General features: G+C 46.4%; 1 protein-coding gene and 1 long non-coding RNA gene across 2 annotated transcripts in view; both read left to right on the plus strand.

Annotated features, from left to right (window-relative positions):
- Positions 1–5,820, plus strand: part of LOC308629971 — a 160,166-nt gene extending 154,346 nt beyond the window's left edge. Inside the window, exon 4 of the long non-coding RNA XR_014017752.1 lies at positions 5,719–5,820. This is a non-coding gene — a long non-coding RNA (uncharacterized lncRNA). The remainder of the gene's footprint in view (positions 1–5,718) is intronic.
- A 22-nt stretch (positions 5,821–5,842) lies between these two features.
- ZHX2 (zinc fingers and homeoboxes 2) lies at positions 5,843–22,114 on the plus strand. Its single transcript, XM_081258382.1, has 2 exons — positions 5,843–8,464; positions 20,892–22,114. Exon 1 carries the CDS (start codon positions 5,944–5,946, stop codon positions 8,458–8,460), a length of 2,517 nt encoding a protein of 838 aa, XP_081114508.1. The 5' UTR covers positions 5,843–5,943; the 3' UTR covers positions 8,461–8,464; positions 20,892–22,114.
- Positions 22,115–24,295: the final 2,181 nt, after the last annotated feature.

Consider the following 24,295-nt stretch of genomic DNA (forward strand, 5'->3'; position numbering starts at 1 on the left):
ATTCTTCAAAGGCTCACTGTTTTCTGAGCCCTCCCCACCCTTCTCTTTCCTTTCTTCATCTTCCCTTCTTTTTAATCTGCTGTGGTTTGCATCCCTGGTTGCCAAATATGTTTTAGAATATACTGTCTATTCTGAACCACAGTTCTTAGAACATCAAAAAGCTTTTAGGATATTTCACCATAAATTTGGCTCATTTCTTGGCCTCACTTGTCAACGGATTTAAATAATTCTAGATAAAGGAGTTTCTGTGAAAAAAGTCTCTTCTCTCCCCTGCACCTATTCCTGCCCAATTTCTTTGTTCTGCAAAAGAAAAGTCGTCTTCTGCTGCCTCTCTTTTAAAAATCATAATTCAAAGGCCCAGGCCTCTTGGATAGGGGGCACAGATTTGGCCACATTCTGCTACGTCAGTGGTAACCCCTACAGAACTGTAGGACCCCCTTTCCCTGACCGAGTTCCTCCGCTCATAGAAGCCCTCGTGCACACTCACACACATTCACACGTGCACACACACACGTGCACATACGTGCAGATGCAGGCTTATGCGCATGCACACACAACACATGCAACATGTGTGCACATACGTGCAACTGCAGGCATGTTCGTGTGCACGCGCACACACGTGCAATGTACATGCACGCAATACACATGCACGCACCCACATCACTGAGCATCCACGAGAGATGTTCCCGTACATCACTGGTCTGCATCAGCAGCAGTTCCCTCAGGGTAGCCACTCTGCAGTTAATTTAACATTCAACCAATCTTTATGGAAAGCATACTGTGGACCAAATACTGCTCTAGATTCCGGGGAAATCACAGTGAAGAGTTCCTGCCTTTGTGGAGTTTATATTCTAGAACAGCGCTGTCCGGTAGAACATCCCTCAGTGAGAGCGATGTCCCGCATTGTTTAATACAATAGCCACCAGCCACGTGTGACCACTGAGCACTCGAAATGTGCCTGGTGCAATTGAAAACGGGATTTTAAATTTTATTTAATTTTAATTAAGATAAATTTAAAGAGGCACATGTGGCCAGTGACTGCTGTATTAGGAGAAAATGGGTTGAGACTCTCTCCTGCCTCTTCCTTTAACCACAAAAATATATAAGTAAATTTTGAATATTAAAAAGTGCTATGCAGGGAACTATACTCAATATCTTGTAATAACCTATAATAGAAAAGAATCTGAAAAGGAATATATATATATATTTGGTTGGCCAAAAAATTTGTTTGGGTTTTTCTGTAAGATCTTATGGAAAAACCCAAACTTTTTGGCTAACCCAATATATATATATATCTCTATATAACTGAACAATCTTGCTGTACACCTGAAACTAACACAACATTGTAAATCAATTATATTTCAATGATTATATATATATATATGGTGCTATGAAGAAAGCAAAGCAGGGAGAGAGTGACTGGGGAACTGGGAGAGGCAGTATTTTACATGAAATGGTGGTCAGGAAAGGCCTCTCTGTGGAAGGGTGACTTTCACATGGAGCCGTGAAAACCGAGGAGCTCTAGGGGTGGACTTCCTGGCAAAGGCCCTGTGATGGAAGGGATACGCCTGTTCCAGCAGCCGGAGTGATAGGAGCAAGTGGGGAGGGGAGCGTGGACCAGAAGGCGCCGGGGTTGGCGTTCACGCTGATGGGAAGCCGAGAGAGGGCTTCGTGCAGAACAGTGTCCTGGACTGATTCCTATCTTAAAATCTCCCTCTGCATGACTATCATCAAAAAGAATACAAATAACAAATGTTGGCAGGGATATGAAGAAAAGGGAACCCTCATACACTGTTGGTGGGAATGTAAATTGGTGCAGCCACTGTGGAAAATAGTACGGATGTTTCTCAAAAACTAAAAATAGAACTACCATATGACCCAGCAATTCCACTCCTGGGTATATTTCTTAAAAAAAAAAAAAAAAAAAAAGTACTAATTTGGAAAGATATATGCACCCCAGGGTTCATAGCAGCATTATTTACAAGAGCCAAGATATGGAAGCAACCTATGTGTCCATCAACAGATAAATGGATAAAGAAGATGTGATACACACACACACACACACAATGGAATACTACTCAGCCTTAAAAAGAATGAAATTTTACCATTTGCAACACCATGGATGGATTTGAAGGGTATTATGCTCAGTGAAATAAGCCAGACAGAGAAAGGCAATCACAAATCACTTATATGTAGAATCTAAAAAGTACAACGAACTAGTGAGTATAACGAAAAAGAAGCAGACCCACAGATACAGAGAACAAACTAGTGGTTCCCAGTGGGGACAGGGAAGGGGGGAGGGGCAATACAGGAGGAGAGGATTAAGAGGTACAAACTGTTAGTCAGAAAATAAGCTACAAGGATATATTGTACGCCAGGAAGAATACAGCAAATATTTTGTAGTACTATAAATGGAGTATAACTTTTAAAAACTGTGAATCACTACATTGTATACCTGTAATTTATATAATATTATACACCAACTATACTTCGATTTTTTAAAAAACCTTTAGAGATTAAAAAATAACATTTAAGTGCTTTTCAGTACCAAAATGAATTTCAAACCATAAATAAAGCCCCTCAAGAAGCAGAAAGAAAATCCCTGTGCTGCTGCTCTGGAGAGGAAGTAAGCAGGAGGCCTGTGGGAGGCTTCCAGACGGGAGATGGAAGTGGTCCGATACTGGGTTTATTTTGAAGACAGAGTCAACAGGATCGCTGATGGACTAATTTGGGGGTGAGGTAAAGAGGATTTTGGCTTGAGTGTGCCATAGAGATGGAGATGAAGAGCTGTAGACATGGTGGGGGGGGGGGGCAGGACCCATGTTTGAGGGGGAAAATCAAGAGTCTGATGTTCAGCTAAACATGTCAATTTGGGTGTTGTCAGCAAAAAGACACAGCTCCCCTGTGCTCTGCTGTGCCTATCTCCTGTCCTCACCAGTGCCCTGAGGGACCCTCACCCACTGCTGATGCAATTGCCCAGCATCACTTTGTTATAAAGCAGAAACTAACACACAATTGTAAAGCAATTATACTCCAATAAAGATGTTAAAAAAAAAAAAAGGAAGAAAGAAATTGCCCAGCATGAAAATGCCTCAGAGTGGCCGTTTCTGGGTTCACAGGGGAGGGATGCCCCTCCCCCGAGTCCTGCCCAGGTTTGTCACCTGACCCCCTAAGCAGATAAGTGGGGCCCCAAGTCCCAGAGGGTTGCTCTTGAAAATAAGTCCATTAATTCTGCCTTGAGCCCTCTCTTCAGTGGAACTCAAACCTAGGCCAGTGGGAGGGATGGGAGAGGATATGCTATCCCCTCCATCCCCTTTCCCCCGGATGTCGTGTCGGCTACCCCTGTTTCCAAACACACAATGAAAGGCCATCCTCTATGGAAGCCCGTGCATTTAGATACTCAGCATGGTCCAGCCCATCACTTCCCCTGTGGGGGTTCTGTTAACATAACCTACCTTATAATAAGCAAATTGTTCCTGTACTCCTAAATTAATATTTGCTTAATGTAATTCCAATCAACATTCTAACAGAATTTTATTTTGCAGATGATTCTGATTTATGAGAACTGACTTATATTAATAGGTGATCAGAATAACCCAGAATTATTTGGCAAAAGAAGAATGATAAAGAGAAACTCACTCTACCAGATGTTAAAACATGCTCTAATCTACAAAAAAAAAATTTAAGTGAAGCATAAGTGTAAGGCTCAAGAGCTAGATAAGAGGTACAGATAACAGATATAGATAACAGATAATCCAGAAACACCCTAGTATATAGAAAAATTTAATGTATGGCCAAGGTGGCTTCACAAATTAGTGAGAAATAAATAACACTATACATGCTATTGAGATAATTGATAACTTTCAAGAAAAATGGTTAGAATTGTATCTCACAGCTTACCCCAAGATCAGTTTGGTTCAAGTCCAGACAAGTTAAATATAAAAAATAAAGCCAAAACACTCTAAGAAAACATAGAATAATAGATCTCAACTATCAAAGCAGGGAATCACCTTCTAAATGTAAAATCACAATGAAAGAAACCACAAGAGAAAAAGATTGATAAATTTGCCATCTAAAAATAAAAAATTTCTACCTGTAAAACATGAAAAAATACCATATGCAAAATTAAAAGGTAAATGACAGACTGGAAAATTTTTGCAACAAATATAGAAAGGTACTAATGTTTTTAATATAGAGAGAACTCATAAATTAATAACAAAACCACTGGGCATCACAATATAAAAATGACATAGGGACTACTTTCCTGGTGGTCCAGTGGGTAAGACCCTGCAGTCCCAATGCAGGGGACCCAGGTTCGATCCCTGGTCAGGGAACTAGATCCTAGTTGCATGCTGCAACTAAGAAGTCCGCATGCCACAACTAAAGATTCCGCATGCCACAACTAAGACCCGGCACAGCTGAAATAAATAAATAAATAAATAAATAAATAAATAATTTTTAAAAATAATAATAAAGTATGTTTTTTTAATGGCATAAATCCACAATTCACAAAAGAATACAAATGGCAAGTGAATCTTTGAAAACTGTTCACCCTTATTAGCAATCAAGAGAAGCACCAAAGCATATTAAAGCAGTTTTCCCATACCTAACTGGCCAGGCTTTTTAAGGGTAATATTTCATGTAAGCTAAGTGGTGAGTCGGGCACTCATTCACTGCCGGCGAAAAGGCCAAATGATGCAAAAACTTGGCCATATGAGTCAAGAGAATGTAAAATGTTGACCTCCTTTGACCTAGTGCTTTTACTTCAGAAATAAGGACTAAGGGTATTGACTACAATTTTGTCAAGAAGAGCCAAAAATTAGGAATAAATGTCCAACAAAAATCCAATGGCTAAATACATCATGTATGGTATATCCCTACAATGTAACATCATGCAGCCACTTTTTTTTTTTTTTTTTTTGCGGTACGCGGGCCTCTCACTGTTGTGGCCTCTCCCGTTGCGGAGCACAGGCTCCGGACGCGCAGGCTCAGCGGCCATGGCTCACGGGCCCAGCCGCTCCACGGCATGTGGGATCTTCCCGGACCGGAGCACGAACCCGTGTCCCCCTGAATCGGCAGGCGGACGCTCAACCACTGCGCCACCAGGGAAGCCCGCAGCCACTTTTTAATCATAAGTTTGTGAAAATGGGAAATGTTCAAGTGAAATAAAGGAGAACTATTATATTTAGTGTGATGTTTTTCTTTTTTATACTTTGATGCCTTTTCTGGATTTTCTATAGTGATTTTACCTTTATGGTAATAAATGAAACATTCATATCCATTTTCTAACTCCTATATAGATTCCACTTGCCAGCCCCAGGCAAGCATCTTGCTTCTGATGTACCATCCATAAAAGCGGCTTGCGAACCCAGCCAACACTCCACTGCAAGGTTCCCTCCAGCCCCCTACCCACCGCTTCATAAGATCTCAGTACCCTTGTTGCTTTTCTGTATCCCTTGGTCTCTAAACATGAAAGAGTGACCTGCATCCTCATTTGCTTGCTTTGGGCCCATTCCCACTGCCCTTCCCAGAGGATGGAAGAGAAGAAGAATGTGATCTTTCATTTTTAGGAGTATCCACTCTCCCACCATCTGTGCGCACCTGGGTATTTGCTTTGGGTGCCAGTTGGGATGGGCCATGGGAGCAACTTAGAAAGAAATGCTGGTTTCTTTTGCCTTGTGAGGAAACACTGACACTCTCTTTGTTCTTGTCCCACAGATATGATGCTGTCCCTTGTGTTTAGCCATTGGAACAGTTACAATCTTCTGCACTGAAATCATTCTGGAAACTCAAGCACCAGACTTCAGCGTTCAAGTGAAGCCAAAGCCATTGGAGCGGGGCATAAAGCCAAAAGCCTTTTATCTTAGTAGTTCCAAAAATTTCACTGCCCCTTCCCTACCCGCCCCCGTCCCCAAAATAAGCCATTGCACACAGACAGACAGCATGGCGAGCAAACGAAAATCCACAACCCCATGCATGGTTCGGACATCACAAGTAGTAGAACAAGACGTGCCCGAGGAAGGAGACAGGGCCAAAGAGAAAGGAATCGGCACGCCACAGCCCGAAATGGCCAAGGACACCTGGGCAGCAGAACCTGAAAACTCTTCCAAAGAAAATGAAGTGATAGAGGTGAAATCTACTGGGGAAAATCAATCCAAAAAACTCCAAGGTGGCTATGAATGCAAATACTGCCCCTACTCCACGCAAAACCTGAACGAGTTCACGGAGCACGTTGACATGCAGCACCCCAACGTGATTCTCAACCCGCTCTACGTGTGTGCCGAGTGTAACTTCACAACCAAAAAGTACGACTCCTTGTCTGACCACAACTCCAAGTTCCACCCCGGGGAGACCAACTTCAAGCTGAAGCTCATCAAGCGCAATAATCAGACCGTCTTAGAGCAGTCCATCGATGCCACCAACCACATCATGTCCATCACCACCAGCGGCCCCGGAAGCGGGGACAATGACCCCGGGATCTCGGTGAGTAAAACCCCCATCATGAAGCCAGGGAAACCGAAAGCCGATGCCAAGAAGGTGCCCAAGAAGCCAGAGGAGGCCGCCCCCGAGAACCACGTGGAAGGGACCACCCGCCTGGTGACAGACGCGGCTGAGATCCTCTCGAGACTCGGGGGCGTGGAGCTCCTCCAGGACACGTTAGGACACGTTATGCCTTCTGTCCAGCTTCCACCAAACATCAACCTTGTCCCCAAGGTCCCCGTGCCGCTGAACACTACCAAATACAACTCTGCCCTGGACACCAACGCCACCATGATCAACTCCTTCAACAAGTTCCCTTACCCAACGCAGGCTGAGTTGTCCTGGCTCACAGCCGCTTCCAAACACCCAGAAGAGCACATCAGAATCTGGTTTGCCACCCAGCGCTTAAAGCATGGCATCAGCTGGTCCCCGGAGGAGGTGGAGGAGGCCCGGAAGAAGATGTTTAATGGCACCATCCAGTCAGTGCCCCCAACGATCACTGTGCTGCCCGCCCAGTTGGCCCCCACAAAGATGTCACAGCCCATCCTCCAGACAGCGCTTCCGTGCCAGATCCTCGGCCAGACCAGCCTCGTGCTGACTCAGGTGACCAGCGGGCCGACGACCGTCTCTTGCTCCCCCATCACACTCACCGTGGCCGGAGTGACCAACCATGGCCAGAAGAGACCTCTAGCGACTCCCCAAGCGGCCCCCGAGCCCAAGCGCCCACACGTCGCTCAAGTGCCAGAGCCTCCACCCAAGGGGGCCAACCCTTCGCTGACCCCAGCCAGCGACCGCAAGAAGACAAAGGAGCAGATCGCACACCTCAAGGCGAGCTTCCTCCAGAGCCAGTTCCCCGACGATGCTGAGGTCTACCGGCTCATCGAGGTGACCGGCCTCGCCAGGAGCGAGATCAAGAAGTGGTTCAGCGACCACCGGTATCGGTGTCAAAGGGGCATCGTCCACATCACCAGCGAATCCCTTGCCAAAGACCAGCTGGCCATCGCGGCTTCCCGACACGGCCGCACTTACCACGCGTACCCAGACTTTGCCCCGCAGAAGTTCAAAGAGAAAACCCAAGGTCAGGTGAAAATCCTGGAAGACAGCTTTCTGAAAAGCTCTTTCCCGACCCAAGCAGAACTGGACAGGCTAAGAGTGGAGACCAAGCTGAGCAGGAGAGAGATCGATTCCTGGTTCTCGGAGAGGCGGAAGCTTCGGGACAGCATGGAACAGGCCGTCCTGGATTCCATGGGGTCCAGCAAGAAAGGCCCAGACTCGGTGGCCCCCAACGGTGCTCTGTCTCGACTCGACCAGTTCTCCAGCGCCCAGGTGCCCAGTTCTCTGCCCAGCCCTTCACCAGCAATTACAAAAAATCAAGAACAGGTTCATCTCCTGAGGAGCACGTTTGCAAGAACCCAGTGGCCAACCCCCCAGGAGTATGACCAGCTGGCGGCAAAGACCGGCCTGGTCCGAACTGAAATCGTGCGTTGGTTCAAGGAGAACAGATGCTTGCTAAAAACTGGAACCTTGAAGTGGCTGGAGCAGTACCAGCAGCAGCATGTGGCGGATGATCACGGCTACGACGCCCCGTCGAGGAAGGCGGCAAAAGCCGTCATCGCCGAGAGCTCGAAGAACGGGAGCGAGGGCGGTCCGCAGTATCACAAGGACCCCAAAAAGCTCTGCGAAGAGGACTTGGAGAAGCTGGGCCCCAGGATGAAAGCAGGCGGCGAGCAAGCAAGAGACGGTTTGCCGGCAAAGCCCTCGGAGGCCACCTCGGACAGATCAGAGGGCAACAGTCGGGACGGCCAGGGCAGCGACGAGAACGAGGAATCGGGCATCGTGGATTGGGTGGAGGTGACGGTCGGAGAGGAGGACGCCGTGTCAGACAGGTCGGACAGCTGGAGTCAGACGGCAGCGGAAGGGGCGGCGGAACTGGCTGACTCGGACTCCGACAGCGTCCCTGCTGAGGCCAGCCAGGCCTAGACAGGTAACGCCACCTGTCCCCCCGGGAGCCAGGGCAGGAGGCTGGGTTTCTTTCTTTCTATTGCCAGAGTCGATACAGTTGTCGGGTACAGAGATACTGACACAGATCATGAGTTCTTCTGTTTTTTTTTTTTTTTTTTTTTTTTTTAGCGGTACGCGGGCCTCTCACTGTCGTGGCCTCTCCCGTTGTGGAGCACAGGCTCCGGACGCGCAGGCTCAGCGGCCATGGCTCACGGGCCCAGCCGCTCCGCGGCATGTGGGATCTTCCCGGACCGGGGCACGAACCTGTGTCCCCTGCATCGGCAGGCGGACTCTCAACCACTGCGCCACCAGGGAAGCCCCATGGGTTCTTCTTTCAAGCTCTTTTAAGACAAAGGAAGAAGAATAGGTGTTGCTAGATTTTGTTTTTATTTGCAAGGCAGTGCTGAGAGGTGGCAGCATGGCTGCCCGTGGCCTTTGGGGGTCCGTCCATTCTAAAGTCTAGTAACAAGGTAACGCAACACAAGGCCTGGTTTGTGTTCAGTGGTGTAAGAAACAAACATGAAAGGATATGTCTTTTCCTTTTTCTTTTCTTTTTGGATTTTTTAAAGAATAAGCGTCTACATTTACTGAATAAAAATTTGGGATTGTTTCCTTTAACCTGAAAGGTTTTGAAAGTACCTGGTATTTACCTCGCCGCGGCTAAAGGAAGGCGCGCCCGTGTGTGTCTCATTAAGTGACCCCACTTGTTGCTGCGCTGATGGGGTCCCCAGAGCCCCTTCAAATCTGGAAGAGACTGGTGTAAATTAGGTCTGTGGAGCCACAAAAGCCTGGGAGGGGAGGTTACCATGGTCACTAATGGCCATGTCATCCACAAAACGGGACATGCCACCCAAGCCCTTGGTGTTTGTGCTTCACCAGAGGTCCGTGCAAATCAGGGCCTGAAGCATGGCAGCTTTCTTGATGGTATGTTTAGAAAAGGGGGCAGGGTGGGGGGGATGGTAGAGAGAGGGATACAGGAGGGAAAGGTCTACCTTGGCCGAAGCCGAAGTATTCCAAGGGCAGCTTAGATCCAGGAGGGAGATGCACGATTTACAATCTGCCCGGCTTGGCTTCTCCAGAGGTCACTTAAAAGGCAATGAAAGGGCTTCCCTGGTGGCGCAGTGGTTGAGAGTCCACCTGCCGATGCAGGGGACACGGGTTCATGCCCCGGTCCGGGAAGATCCCACATGCCATGGAGCAGCTGGGCCTGTGAGCCATGGCCGCTGAGCCTGCGCATCCGGAGCCTGTGCTCCGCAACGGGAGAGGCCACAACAGTGAGAGGCCCGCATACCGCAAACAAACAACAAAAAAACAAAAGGAAAAGGCAATGGAAGACCCACGCCACCACCATGTCATCTTTAAACATAGTGAAAGGTAAAAACCTCTAGAATGATTGATAAGTTCCCCAAGGGAGCTCTGGAAATTACCATACCTTTTTATTTATGAACTCGGACAACTTTGGCCAGCCATGTCCCTCATTAATTCATTTATTCAGTAATAAAACGAGGCACCTGGCAAATAAATTAAGTCCTCTAGAAACCTTATTTTAGCCAGCTCCATCAGCTATTAAAAGAGCAATTTAATGAGCAGCCAATCACAGAATGCCATCAAGTCTTTCTCCTCCAACTTTGCAGGAGGAAGTGGTAATAGGTTGCAGGTGAGGAAGGTGAGCTAGTGATAGGAAGGGTTAAAGGGCATTACGCAGCGCACCAACCACCCGCCTCCACCTGGCTACAACGGTTTCATCCTGCCTCTGGCCATTTTCTTGCTTCTTATAAGAATCTACCAGGGACAACCCTGGCAGTCCAGTGGTTAAGACTTCGCCTTCCAATGCAGGGGGTGCGGGTTCAATCCCTGGTCGGCGAGCTGAGATCCCACATGCTTCACTGGCCAAAAAACCAAAACATAAAACAGAAGCAATTTGTAACAAATTTGATTAAAAAAAAAAAAGACCCTACCAAACCAGCCCATATCCCCCTTGTTGAAATGAAGGAGCATTTTTTTTTTTGTCCAATCAGATTCTGCCTGAGAGCTCCTAGTTTGCCCCGTCTTCCATCCCAGATTTTTCTGATGCATAAACATAAGTCTACGTGATTGCTTTTTCCACCTATCACACAGTAGACAGTTGGGTTCAATTCAATTCAACAAATACGTCCTGAGCGCCTACTGTGTGTAGGCGAATGTGCTAGGCACTAGAGAGGACAGGATGAAGAAGATCGAGTCCTCCTTCACCTGGAGCTCAGTCAGACCAACAAGAGGGGAAATTGCTCTTTCCTTTATTCGGCAGGGTACTCCGTGGCATGAAGAAGACGTGCACGCAGGGGGGGCACCCAGGCTGGGAGTCAGGGAAGGCTTCCTGAAGGAAGGGACAGCTGACTCAGGAGCTAGCCAAGTGCACAGACAAGGAAAAGAGTGTTTCAGGTGGAAGGAAGAGCCAAGCAAGGGTCCAGAGACAAGAAAAGGAATGGTGCAGCTGAGGGACCAAAAGAGGTTTGGCGTAGCCAGCAAGTTGAGTTTGGGATTCAGCAAACAAATAAGATGAGGCAAACTAAAAGAAAACCTGATGGCTTTCCACAGCAGGCAAAAGTTATTCTGAACCAGTTGTGTTTGCTCAATTTGGATATAAGGATGCTAATTGTTCCTGTGTCCAGAGTGAGCTCTGGATGCACATCGCTGAGTGGGAGGTACCTAGGGATGGCAGCCTCCCAGAGGCCCCCAAGGCCACCTGTCCCCATCTTTTCTCTCCCAAACTATACCAACACCAACAGTTGACAGCGCCCACCTGAGTTGGTTGCCACTGTGCTTGACCCCCACCTGAGGCCCAAGAGAAGGAGAAGGGGGAAGAAATGCTGAAACCATAAAGAGAAGCTTTGGGAAGGAAGAGAGGGAGGGAGGGAGGGAGGAAGGAAGGAAAAATGCAAGGCCTCTTGAGTTCAGAGGCTGAGCTGGGCGCTGTGGCCACAGATGGTCTCATTCAATTCTCCTAGCGGCCCTGAGAGGTAAGCTTCTCTATATTTTTATAAAACCAGAAACTGAGACTCAGAAACCAAGGAACTTATCCACATTCTCCCCGCCAGCACCTTGGTTTCACTCCGGAGCCTTCACTCTTCCTACTGCTGTTTCTGCCTCTTTATTTCTGACAGAAATTCCCCATTTCTGATTGATAGCACCTCCCACCCCTGACCCGCTCCTGTGGCGGCAGATACCTAGGGTTTTTAGAGTTGACTTTTGAATTAACATCAAATAATTCAGAGATGTAGGAACTAGTCAAGTCCCCCCAAAAAACAGGAACACCCAGGAACCGCTCTTTTATGTTTATTTATGGTGAACGCCACAACTGTGTGCTAGAAAACATTCCTAAACAACATGCTAAGATCTACTCAACACCTGTGACATCCGATATCCCTAATGGGCCTCCTGATATTTTTCAGGTGCCACTGAATTGAGAAAGGGGCCGCCGTCTGTGTGCCGGTGGCGGCGGCCAAAAGTTCTCCCAAGTCCCGACAGAGACACCCCTTCAAGGAAGCTTCCAACCTCGAGGGGAAAAAAACCTCTCCAAATACTTCACAGCTTTTATGAACCAAACACATGGGTCTCTTGAAAGTCATAAATATTCAGTGATGTTTTTATTTAAACACATATTTATTTAGGAACCTGCAGTTGAGTGCAGTTGCCACACATATAATAATCCTGGGAATGATGCATGGTTTTGATTTCATGAAAGGTGTTATGTGAGGCACATATGAGAGAGAGAGTGAGAAAAAACTTGGGTAAGCAGCTGGGCGCTGACTCTAGGACGGGATTGCCTCTGTGGGAGTGAAGCGTACCCACCCTGACCAATGCCTCTGGCTGAAGCTTGGCAAGGCTCAGGACAGTATTTGAATGTCCAGGCTCACCCTGGCCCTGAGATTAGACACAAAGATAAGGAATCCTTCCCAAGCCTTGAACTGGGGCATCTTGATTCAGTCTCTGGATCCAAACAATTATCGAGCCATCCACTGAGAGATCTGTCCTGGTAAGAGGCCAAAAAATAAACTCCTTTCCTAAAAATGAGTCAGAATACTTGAGCCAGAGAATGTCAGACATATGCCTTGATGGTTGGCCGGACGGAATCGCCCGGCTCTGCTACCACGAAGAATTTCCATTTATTTGTATATGCCATGTGCTCAGCATTCTTCCCAGCGCATCTATTAAGTCATTTACACTTCATGACAACCTTCTGAGAGAGGTACGGCTCTTTCCCCATTTTACAGAGGGCCAAACGGAGGCTCAGAGATGCTTGCCCTGGGTTCCTCAGCTAGCGGCTGGTGGAGCCTGGAGGCCCCCTCTCATCTGTCAGGTCACTGCCTGACCCAACCACCGTGGCCCACCACCTTGCCAACAGTGGCACCACCATCACCGCCCAGGATGGACCAACAGGACATGGTCATTTCTTAATTCTATGTGGAGTGGGAACTAATACACAAGTATTCACTACTTGGCTGCCTCCTGATTTCTGACAATTTCCATCTCCTGAGAATTAGGGATGGCTTTGGGGAAGAGGTGAATCTGTGAAATGTCAGAAGAAAAGTATTTTCCATAGTTCAGCTTGCTTAAAATATTCAAGGCTGCCAACATTGGATCCTGGCTACAATTTAGGATCTAGGATAAGTATACCCCCATCATCTGTTCAGATTAGCTGTCCAAATACAGATATGCGAATGGATGGATGGATAAATGAAAATGTTGTAATTAACTATTTCCCCATCTCTCCCCTATCAGACCCTTAAAGGCAGGCACCACAGGCCATTAATCTCTGAATCCCCCAGTGCCTGATTCAGAACAGATGTTTAACAGCAGTTTATCGAACCAACCTGAGAATTAACAAAGATAGTTGGCTTCCAGTTATCCAGGATCTGGTACCTCAGTCCTTTGCTTCTCCTCTTTTTTTTTTTTTTCTATCACTCACTAGTCCCATCAGATGACAGCCATCAGGGGAGAGGAACTGGGGACAATCTGCTTTCCCTGTGTGTGGGCAGCTTGAGGGAAAGGTCTGTTGGAGAATCGATCACTAGCTATTTACTGGGTGATACTTCTCAGGGACTGTACCTTAGCCTCCCTGCCCTGGTACCTCATGGAGAGTTAACTGCTATCATTCCCTTTTACCTAATTCTGGAGCTTCTCACAGTAGGAATTTCCACTGTGCTTTAGGCAGCTTGTAGTGACTTAGGAACATCGTGAAATCGAAGCCCCTCGTTTTTCAGAGGAAGGATGCTGGCCCCAAGGAGGAGGAGCAACTAGTCCAGAGATGCTCATAGTAAGTGCCTTGGCCTGTTCATCCATCAGTATTTGTAGAAAGCCTGCAGTGTGCCAGGCTCTGGAAGCAGCAGTGCCCAGAATGTCCCTGCCTCCGTGGAGCCCATAGTCTTTGACCAAATAATCTTCCATCAAACAAAAAGGAAATGTTGGGCTTCCCTGGTGGCGCAGTGGTTGAGAGTCCGCCTGCCGATGCAGGGGACACGGGTTCGAGCCCCGGTCCGGGAAGATCCCACATGCCGCGGAGCAACTGGGCCCGTGAGCCACAACTACTGAGCCTGCATGTCTGGAGCCCGTGCTCCGCAACAAGAGAGGCCACGATAGCGACAGGCCCGAGCACCGCGATGAAGAGTGGCCCCCGCTTGCCACAACTAGAGAAAGCCCTCACACAGAAACGAAGACCCAACACAGCAAAAATAAATGAATTAATCAATAAACTCCTACCCCCAACATCTTCTTTAAAAAAAAAAAAAGGAAATGTTGCCAGGTGACAAGATTTTTTGAAGGAAAGGAGCATGGAACTGTGAGAACATAGATTAGGGCAATTTGACCTGATTTAGGGGGTTGGGCAAGGTTTCTCTAAACAAGCAGTGGATGAATTGAAATGCAAAAGGTTAAGTAGGAGTTGGCTGGGCAAAGAGGAGAAACAGTCCAGGCAGAAGAAACCACATACCCAAAGACCCTGAGACAGGAGGGAACTTGGTGCATCAGGGAACCTAAAAGGTGACTATCGTGGCTATGACTTGTCTGAGTTCACACTTCAAAGGAGTGCCAGATGTTCAGAGCTGACATAATGTAGGATAGTGTGAAATTTTCCTCATCCGCTGAGAAATTACTTATTCTTTCTCCGTGTCACCATGTTTTCCTTTTCTCGGTTCTAATTCAAATTAGACCATGCCCCTTCCCAATAAAAGAAAATTGGACTCAGAAATATGATTGAGATAAGACTGAATAAATTACAATCACAGTGCTTGCTTTTCTATCTCATGGACTGCGGTGTTATTCTCTCTCAAGTCCACAGGGCCTAAGGGAAATCCCTACAGGGAAAAGTAAAGAGAAATAGGAACAGAAAGCTAGCACATGGGAAAAGAATTCTAATTGTTTCATGCTTTCCCAAAGGTAAGGTAATAGGGAAACAGATTTTGCTGAAGAATTAGGTAGTACTTTTTAACATTCCAAGGTGTCACCAAGATAGAAAGGGACAGCTGTGGGAGCCAGTGGGCTCCCTATCCTGGATAGTGTTCAGGGAGAGGGAGGACATCCACTTGGTGGAAACGTTCGAACAGTGGCCATAAGAAAAGGGGCCCAGTGACTTTGCAGTTTACCCCAATGCTAAGAACTAGTGCTCTGGGATCAAGTGACCCATCGGGCGGTGGGTTCTCTACCATGCGGAATGTCCCTGACCAAGTGGTAGGATTCCAGGTAGAAGCCCAGGGGCTTAGCAAGAGGCCACATAGTCAAAATCACTGTAATACTTTTTATTAAAAAAACAAAAAAACACCTGAAATGAGAACTTTTGCATCAATCTTGTGTAATCAGCCACCTCTAACAGCACTGTGCTCTCTTCTTGTTTTTCATTCATTAACGAACATTTGAGTATCCTCAGTGAGCCAGACTCAGTGCGGGGCGGGGGTCAGCAGTGAACTCTGTGGACATACGTTTAAAAAGGTGAACTGAGGGTGTCTGGGAGCAGGGTCTTCTGTAGAAGCGACCTGCAGCTGGGACCTGCTGCCCAAGGGGAAGGCAATGGGGCCAGGCTGTGTGCCCTTGGTGTCCTGCATCTTCCCAGCCTCACTTTGAGAGTGCCGCCAGCTCCCACAGCCCAAGTCCCGCCCACCGCTACATAGTGTGGGAGAGGTCAGAGGAGAATTGAAGTCTGGCAGTTCCAAGGGTGCTACTGGGGCCCAGAGCTATCCACAGACATCTGGAATCACTGCAAAAGCCAAAAAAAAAGTGGCTTTGTCTCCCCTTCTCCAGGTCACCCTTTGGCCTTGCAATATTTTTTTGTGAGGTTTTTTGTTTTGTTTTTTTAATGGCCTTGTTTAGCATTTATTTTTCATTATTAATGCATATGGCTGGAGGATTATACATGTTCATCCCCATAAGACGGAAAAAAACATTGTCATAAAAGAAATTGAAGATGATTCAAAGAAATGGAAAGATATCCCATGCTCTTAGATTGGAAGAATATTGTTAAAATGGCCGTACTACCCAAAGCAATCTACAGATTTAACGCAGTCCCTATCAAAATACTCATGACATTTTTCACAGAACTAGAACAAATAATCCTAAAATTTATATGGAACCACAAAAGACCCAGAATTGCCAAAGCAATCCTGAGGGGAAAAAAACAAAGCTGGAGGCATAACCCTCCCAGATAAGACCAGCTACAAAGCTACAGTAATCAAAACACGACGGTATTGGCACAAAAACAGACATATAGATCAATGGCACAGAAGAGCACAGAAATAAACCCACACACCTATGGTCAATTAATCTTCGACAAAGGAGGCAAGAATATGCAATGGAGAAAAAAGAGTCTCTTCAGCAAGTGGTGCTGGGAAAGCTGGACAGCCTCATGTAAATCAATGAAGTTAGAACACACCTTCTCACCATACACAAAAATAAACTCAAAATGGTTTAAAGATCTAAATGTAAGACATGACACCATAAAACTCCTAAAATAGAATATAGGCAAAACATTCTTGGACAAAAATCGTAGCAATATTTTCTTAGATCAGTCTACCAAGGCAATAGAAATAAAAGCAAAAATAAATGGGACTTAATCAAACTTAAAACCTCTTGCACAGCAAAGGAAACCATCAACAAAACAAAAAGACAACCTGAGTGGGAAAAAATATTTGCAAATAATGCAACCAACAAGGAGTTAATATCCAAAACGTACAAGCAGCTCATACAACTCAGTATCAAGAAAACAAACAACCCAATCAAAAAATGGGCAGAAGCCCTAAATAGACATTTCTCCAGAGAAGACATGCAGATGGCCAACAGGCACATGAAAAGATGCTCACCATTGCTAATTATTAGAAAAATGCAAATCAGAAGCACAATGAGGTATCACCTCACACCTGTCAGAATGGCCATCATCAAAAAGTCTACAAACAGTAAATGCTGGAGGGAGTGTGGAGAGAAAAGAACCCTCCTACACTGTAGGTGGCAATATAAATTGGTATGTAAATACTATGGAAAACAGTATAGACATTCCTTAAAAATCTAAAAATAGAGCTACCATACGCTCCAGCAATCCCACTCTGGAAAAGATGAAAACTCTAATTCTAAAAGACACATGCACCCCAATGTTCATAGCAGCGCTATTTACAATAGCCGAGACATGGTAACAACCCAAGTGCCCATCAACAGACTATTGGCTTAAGAAAATGTAACATAAATATATGTGTGTGTGTGTGTGTGTGTAAATATATATATATATATATAATGGAATACTACTCAGCCATAAAGAATGAAACATTGCCATTTGCAGCAACACGGATGGACCTAGAGAATATTATACTTAATGAATCAGAGAAAGACAAATATTACATGATATCACTTATATGTGGAATCTCAAAAATAATACAAATGAATCTATATACAAAACAGAAACAGATCACAGACAGAGAAAACTAACTTATGGTTACCAAAGGGGAAAGAGAGAGCAGGGGGATAAATTAGGAGTATGGGATTAACAGATACACACTACTAACTAGGAAATAGAAATCAGGAAGGATTTACTGTATAGCACAGGGAACTATATTGAATATCTTGTAATAACCTATGATGGAAAATAATCTGAAAAAATATTTATATATATATAAAACTGAATCACTTTGCTGTACACCTGAAACACAATATTGTAAATCAACTATACTTCAATTTTTAAAAAACTGCCAGATGGAGAACCACCTTAATATTGAGGTTTATCTAAAAAGCAAATTTTTTCCATATTTTTATTACTTTCAAATAAACCAACAGCATAGTTGCTAAGGTATTTTATAATTCATCAATAATCGGATTGTTTAAAAATTATTTGTTACAGAAAAATCACCGTGATAAAATCAACTTCTTTTGCTTCTAATAATTTATACTTGATATGCGTTATAACAGTGTAATATTAATAGGCAAGGTAATTCAAGCAGCCCGACTGATCTCATTAACTAGTCATCTTCAAACTCAGAAAACAAAAGAAATCAATAAATAAAAATAAAAAGCAAATTTTTGCCAATCACTTAGAGAGACAGGGTTCAGTTTTCTATATATGAGAGAGAGGAGAGAGAGAAAATGTGTAAATTCTCACACACACAGGTGAGCTGACTTACCCCTAAGGCTGTAATTTTGCACCGGGCTTTCCTCAAGGAAAAAAGGAAGCAATATTTCTGGAGCACATGTATGCTTTGCACACCTCATCTGTCGCCCTCCCAGCAGCCGGTTGATTATGAATTGTGGACGTGAGGCTCAGGGAGCTTAGGTAACTGACCTCGGCACACAGCTCGGAAGTGGCTGAGCCTGGATCCAGCTTCCTCTGACTCCACGGCGCTTTCCTCCCTGCTCCACGGCGGAGACCCCAGTCCTGTGCTGAGCTGACGTTCCCCAGCCTGGTTGGGAGAAGGAGCAGTGGCTCTTTACCCACCTTGGGCCTTGTTTTCCTGGAGGCTTGAGAACTGTTCGCGTGGACATCCACCCACAGGCAGTCTCCTTTCCGAAGACGGTGAAAGACCCAGTTCGCTGCGGGAAATCCTGTTCTTTCGGGGAGCACGGCGGGAGGCCGACTGTGGTCCGCGTGCCCATCCTGGGTGCATGTGGCTCTGCATGGGATCAGCGGTAAGGCGCGTGGTCCTCTTCAGCTGCCTGGGACCGCCAGCCTGTCTTTGAAGCAGACCTGCGCTCTCCTGTCGTCACGTGGCTCCGTGCAGCGAGCAGCTGTGAACGTAGGGCAAGGCGGGTCAGGTGTGGCGGGGAGCAGCGAAAGTTGCATTGGCCGCAGTAGAATCCAGTTTCCACCACTTACTACTCGCCTGACACCATTTAATCTCGCTAAACCCCCGTCTCTTCACTGCAGGTGGGCCTACCTCCCGGGTTACCAGGCTACCATGAGGAGTACATGAGATGATCCAAATCAGCACTTAGCATTGGGCCTGGCACATCATAATCATGAGAGATATTTAAGCTACTCTCACTGTTGTCACAACCGTGATCACTATTGCTTTTGACTCTGCCGCTGAGCAGTCATGTGACCTGGGGAAATCGCTTTTCCTCCCTGAGCTTCCTTTTTTTTTTCTCATGAAATGAGTGAAGTTGGCCGCATCACCTGTAAGGACCCCTGTAGCTCTTACGATTCGGTGACATCTGCTGGATCACTTTTGGGTGGTACCAGATCCCAAGGACACCCTGGAATCTGGTTTCATCCACAGACGTTTCTTTTACAAGCTGTTTCCTTAACTCCAATATTGAGTCTTATTATCGGGAGCATGTAGGGAATGTGGGTACACTGGACATCCAGACGTTAAGAATGACAAACAATATAGATAATCTGCTGATGCCTTCGGCTGAGAAGTCTGGTATTCTTGCTCTTGGTCCCCCGCACAAGAAAAACACAAAAACTTCTCAGGGCCTTCTCGGCTACCAAGCAGTAACCCAGGAGGGAGGCAAAGAAAAAGCCAGTGGCTTCAGGCATCTACAGATTTGATCACCTTCCAGTCTGTCATGGAATACTATGTCCTTTACAGCCCTGAGCCCTCCCCTTGGACTCATGCTCAGGATCCTTGGATCCCAGGAGCCCACAGAGGAAATGGAGGTCGGCCTTAGTTTCCTAAGGCTGCCATCAAGTACCACAAACTGGCTGGCTTAACCGACAGGAATTTATTCTCCCACGGTCTGGAGACTGGAAGTCTGGTGTTGGCAGGGTTGCTTCCTTCTGAGTGCTGTGTGGGAACATGTGTTCCTTGCTTCTCTTCTAGCTTCTAGCGGGTTGCTGGCAATCCTTGCCTTATAGATACAACGCCCCAATTTCTGCCTTCGTCTTCCCTTGATGTTCTCCCTGTGTCTGTCTCTGTGTCCAAATTTCCCCTTTTTATAAGGACACCAGCCCTATGGGATTAGGTCCCACCCTAATGACCTCATTTTAACATTGATCACCTCTGTAAAGGAATTTCCAAATAGGGGTTACATTCTGAGGTACTAAGGGTTAGGACTTCAACATATCTTTGGGGGTTGGAAGGACACAATTTAACCCATAAGAAGGTCCTTGTACTATTTTCATTACTTCAAAGTACATAAGAATTAAACGCTTCTCCATACTGACTCAGTAAACACTGGTTAAGAGCACAGGCTCTGGAAATTGCCTGGGTTGGGATTTTGGCTCTGCCACTTTCTAGCTGTGTGATCTTGGGCAAGTTTTTTAGCTTCTCTGTGCTCAGTTTCCTCACCTGTAAAATGGGAATAACAATTTTATCTACACCTGAGGGTTGACAGAAACATTAAATTAAAAATACACTTAAAATTTCTCATCTTATTATGATTATTTTATATCCTATTTGGAAAGGGTTCCATCTAACAAATACAACAAAAGCACATGTAATACTTACCACACGCCTGGCACTATTTTATATGCTGGTGCATATATCAACTTCTTATCACAACTGCTTTGTGGATGCTATTATCCCTGTTTTACAGAAGCAAAAACTAAGCCCTAGAGAGATTTTGACGTGTGTATGGCCCCATGGCCAGTATAGAGAGAACTCTCGACCCAAATCCAGGTTTGTCTGATTCTGGGGCCTTTTAGGAACCATTGTGACTGGCTGCATCTCCAGGAATAAGAAAAGGGTCTTGTAATGATGAAATGCATCACCTCCTTCACTTGCCCAGAAAGTCATCCGGTTTTCAAAGGCCTTATTCTGAAGGCACTTCCCATAATGTTAGACTGTGCTCAGGAAACACATTTGTTTCTTTAAAACAGGGTGTTTGTCTCTCCTCCAGGCCCCAGGATGGCTTTGGAAGTGTCTCCCCAGGAGAGCCAAGGAGAGGCTACCCCCGATGCCTTGCACCCAGGGAATCATGGTCATCTCCCTGACATCTCTGGCTTTGTGTTGTCCTTTTAGGGAAGTCCATCAGAACTGCTGTGCTGATGAAGGGGACACTCTGTTTTCAAAGAGAGAAGAGAACTTCCGTCCCTGGCTGTGGGCCGCCCTGGCCAGAGACTCCAAGTGGAACGCCTTCACTCGTACGCACCTCCCCGAGGCCCGGTGGGGACTGTTCATAGTGCCAAAGTCCTACCACTGCGTTTTCCATGGGTCCTTGTAAATAGTTTGCTCCTGTGCCCAGGCCCCCCGCCTCTTGCTATACTGGAACCAATTTGTACAATGTGGGAAAATTTTGTTACCTTTTTAACCAAGGGCAACTTCCTTTTCCAGCACTACCATTGTAAGGTTTTTTTTCCAGGAGGGAGGGCTGATCACACGTGCTTTTCTCTTTTTTCCTTTCTTTTTGTTTTTTTTTATTTTATTAATTTGGGGGAGGGGGGATGTTAGCATTAGTGCCATTATATCTACTGGATTTTAGGTAGGGAGAGTTCATTTTTAAAGGTAGTTTGAAGTTTGGGAGATTTCTTCAGGGGAAAGGGCCGGGATTCAGGCATCTGTCTTAACTTGGAGAGGGTTTTACAGATGACAGATCTTCCAAATCAAATCCATTTCTATTTCTTCCCCAGCCTCCTCTGGGGGTCCCTGTTTAGCCACACACAAGGCTTTCTGAACTGCCACCAGGCCAGTCTGGTTTTTTTTTTTGATGGCCTGGCCTCAGACCTTGGGCCGAGCCAGCACCCGGAGAACTGGGTGACAGACAGCTACCCTCTGAGCCCCTTTTTAGTGACCAGCAGAAAAGGCTCCCGGATGCATTAGCATCATCATTACTTTTGTGAAATTAAAAGAAAAAGATCTTCGTGTCTAGATGGTACAAAGATGAACAGCTTTGGTTTTCATTTCCGTTCCTAGCTGCCTTTTCTCAGTGTGGTATTGGACAAGATTTCAGCTTGAAGCTTCACCACGAATTGCTTTTTTTGTTTGTTTGTGTGTTTGTTTTGGGCCAATTTTAGTTTCCTGAGTGCACTTTTTTTTTCCCTCAGTTAGTCCTAACTTCTAAAGAAGAAAAACCAGGAGACATATCTGGTGTAAACGTTGCAGTATGAGTTGTGTTTGCAGTCCCTTCCCCTGCCCACACTGCCCCTCATTTGAGTACACTGCACAAATAAAAGGTTAGGGAGTTTGAAAAAAAAAACAGTTTTTCTAACTTGTTGCTCATTTGTTGTAACTCAATAAAGCAAAAACTACACATTTTTATAACCTTTTCCTCTGCTCCTGGTTCTTCATTGCTGTCTGGCTCCCAGGACACAGCCTGAGGGTTCCAACTCACCCATCTGTTTCAAATCCGTTATGACCACACTTCTCATCTTCCGTCCTGGTGAGGCCTGACAGCGCCGGTGGGACTATAAAAACAGGGGGTAAGTGTCGACGTGGGAATCTTCATCACATCTCTGTGACATAGAGAAGAAGTGAGTGATAGGCCCACCCTTCTCCAGGGTCTTCACACATAGGCTCATAAAATACTACAGAGAAGAGCACAGGCGTGGGAATGAGACCTGCCTGCAGGCCACCGCTTGCCCTCGGGGGACCTCAGGCAAGCCACTTCTGTCCCGGGTTGCTGGTGACTGGGACACTGCCATTTCTCCGAGAAGGCCGGCTTTTGTGTCTCTGACCGGGTGAGGTTTAAAAAGCCCCTCGTTGTTCAAGGTGACCCTCATTTAGACCAGTGCCTTTCAAACTTGAGCAGGCAGTGGCATCACCTGGAAGGCTGGTTAGAGTTTCTGAGTAGGTCAGGGTGGACCAGAGAACGTCCACTACTCCCAGGTGAGGCTGGTACTGCCAGCTCGGGATCCCAACATTGGGAATCTCTTGTCTAGATGTTTCATTTTCACAGGGACTTACAGACTTTTGGGCCGTTTATCCACCCCTCGGCCTCCAAACTTTCCCCATCCACCTCCCCCGCTGCAAAAAAAAAAAAAAAAAAAAAAAAATCCAACCTGCGCTTTTCTTATTACAAAAACAAAATTGCCAAGTGGCTGTAGCTGGCTCATCTCCCGCGTCCTGCCTACGCTGCCTTTCCTGTCTACGCTCCAAGCGGTGGACCCTCCACAGACCTCATCTCCTCCTGCTGTCCTGTCCTTCCAGACCATTAACGAACGTCAGCCCATCCCAGCCCCCTCCAGCTTCTCCCTGGCAGGCAGCTGCCTTCCCCTCCTGCTATTTACCTCCCTTGCCGTTCCGCTTGCCACTCTCAAGCGATTTAAGTAAATTCTTCCAGCAAGGCAGCAGGAGATGCTATTAAATGCCTGAAGAAACCAAAGGGAAAACCTTGCCAGAACTTTTGTCTTTTTATTTTTAATTTCTGCACCAAAGAGAAAGCTTTGCTAATTGGTTGCAATGAAAATACACAGGGAAAACAGCTGTGCTCTTTTAAGCACCCAGCAAAATATGACAAGCTACATCTTCCGCCCTGGGAATGATCAAAGGGTGGCAGAAACTAGGAGAGGGGTTCTTAAGGGGAATAGCTGGACAGGTGAGGGGGAAGAGAGCCGCGGAGTGGCGTGAACACCTGCTGGTTTTGTCTGCCCCGTACCTCTTTGCACTACATCTCTTCCTTCAGGGTTCACTTGTCTCCCCTTCTGTTCATCTGATTCTGAGGGGCTGCCCATCACGGGGACCCGCTCCCCTCCCACAGGACAAGCCTGGCGCTCCAGCCCCCTGTTCACCAAGCTGGGTGCGGTGGGATGCAGGCGCACTCAGATGCTGGGAGAGAGCTCCCTTTTTCCATTGAGATGACGAGTGTGATGTTAGCCTGGAGCCATCAGCATCCAAATCCCCCACCCGAGAGAGGAAGCCAGTCTGCAGGTAGCAAGAATGAGGCCGAAAACTCAAGAAAAGAGGCAGAGGAGCAACGGAAGGAAGAAGAAAGAGATGATGGTGGCCGTGATGACGGTGGTGGTGACAGTGGTGACATCACTGAGTCCCTGGACACTGCCATTCCTGAGGCCAGCTCCCTATCTTTCCAGTTTCATAAAAACCAACATATTTCTCTTTTTGACTTAGGCTAAAAACCTTTTGAATTGGGTTTCTGTTGCTAGAAACTCAGCATTCTGATGGTTGGATGAGATTATGAGATAAAAAACAAAGGAAAGGCAGTAAGTGTAAACAGCCCCTTATAGCTGGTGGCTACTGTACTGGATGTCCGTCTCTAAGTCCTTGGTACTCAAGTGTGTCCCCTGGCTCAGCAGTGGCAGCGTCACCAGGGTGCTTGTTAGAAATGCAGAATCTCCAGCCCCTGCCCCAGACCTGTTGAATCATAATCTGCAATTTCACACCATCCCCGGGTGACTCAACTGTTCATTCAAGTTTAAGAAACTCTGCCCTGAAGGCTTTGAAGGGCTCCTCCCCAGCCTCTTCCAGCACAC

The sequence above is a fragment of the Mesoplodon bidens genome (genome assembly GCF_964165515.1).
Source record: "Mesoplodon bidens genome assembly, chromosome: 16".
NCBI classification, from domain to species: domain Eukaryota; kingdom Metazoa; phylum Chordata; class Mammalia; order Artiodactyla; family Ziphiidae; genus Mesoplodon; species Mesoplodon bidens.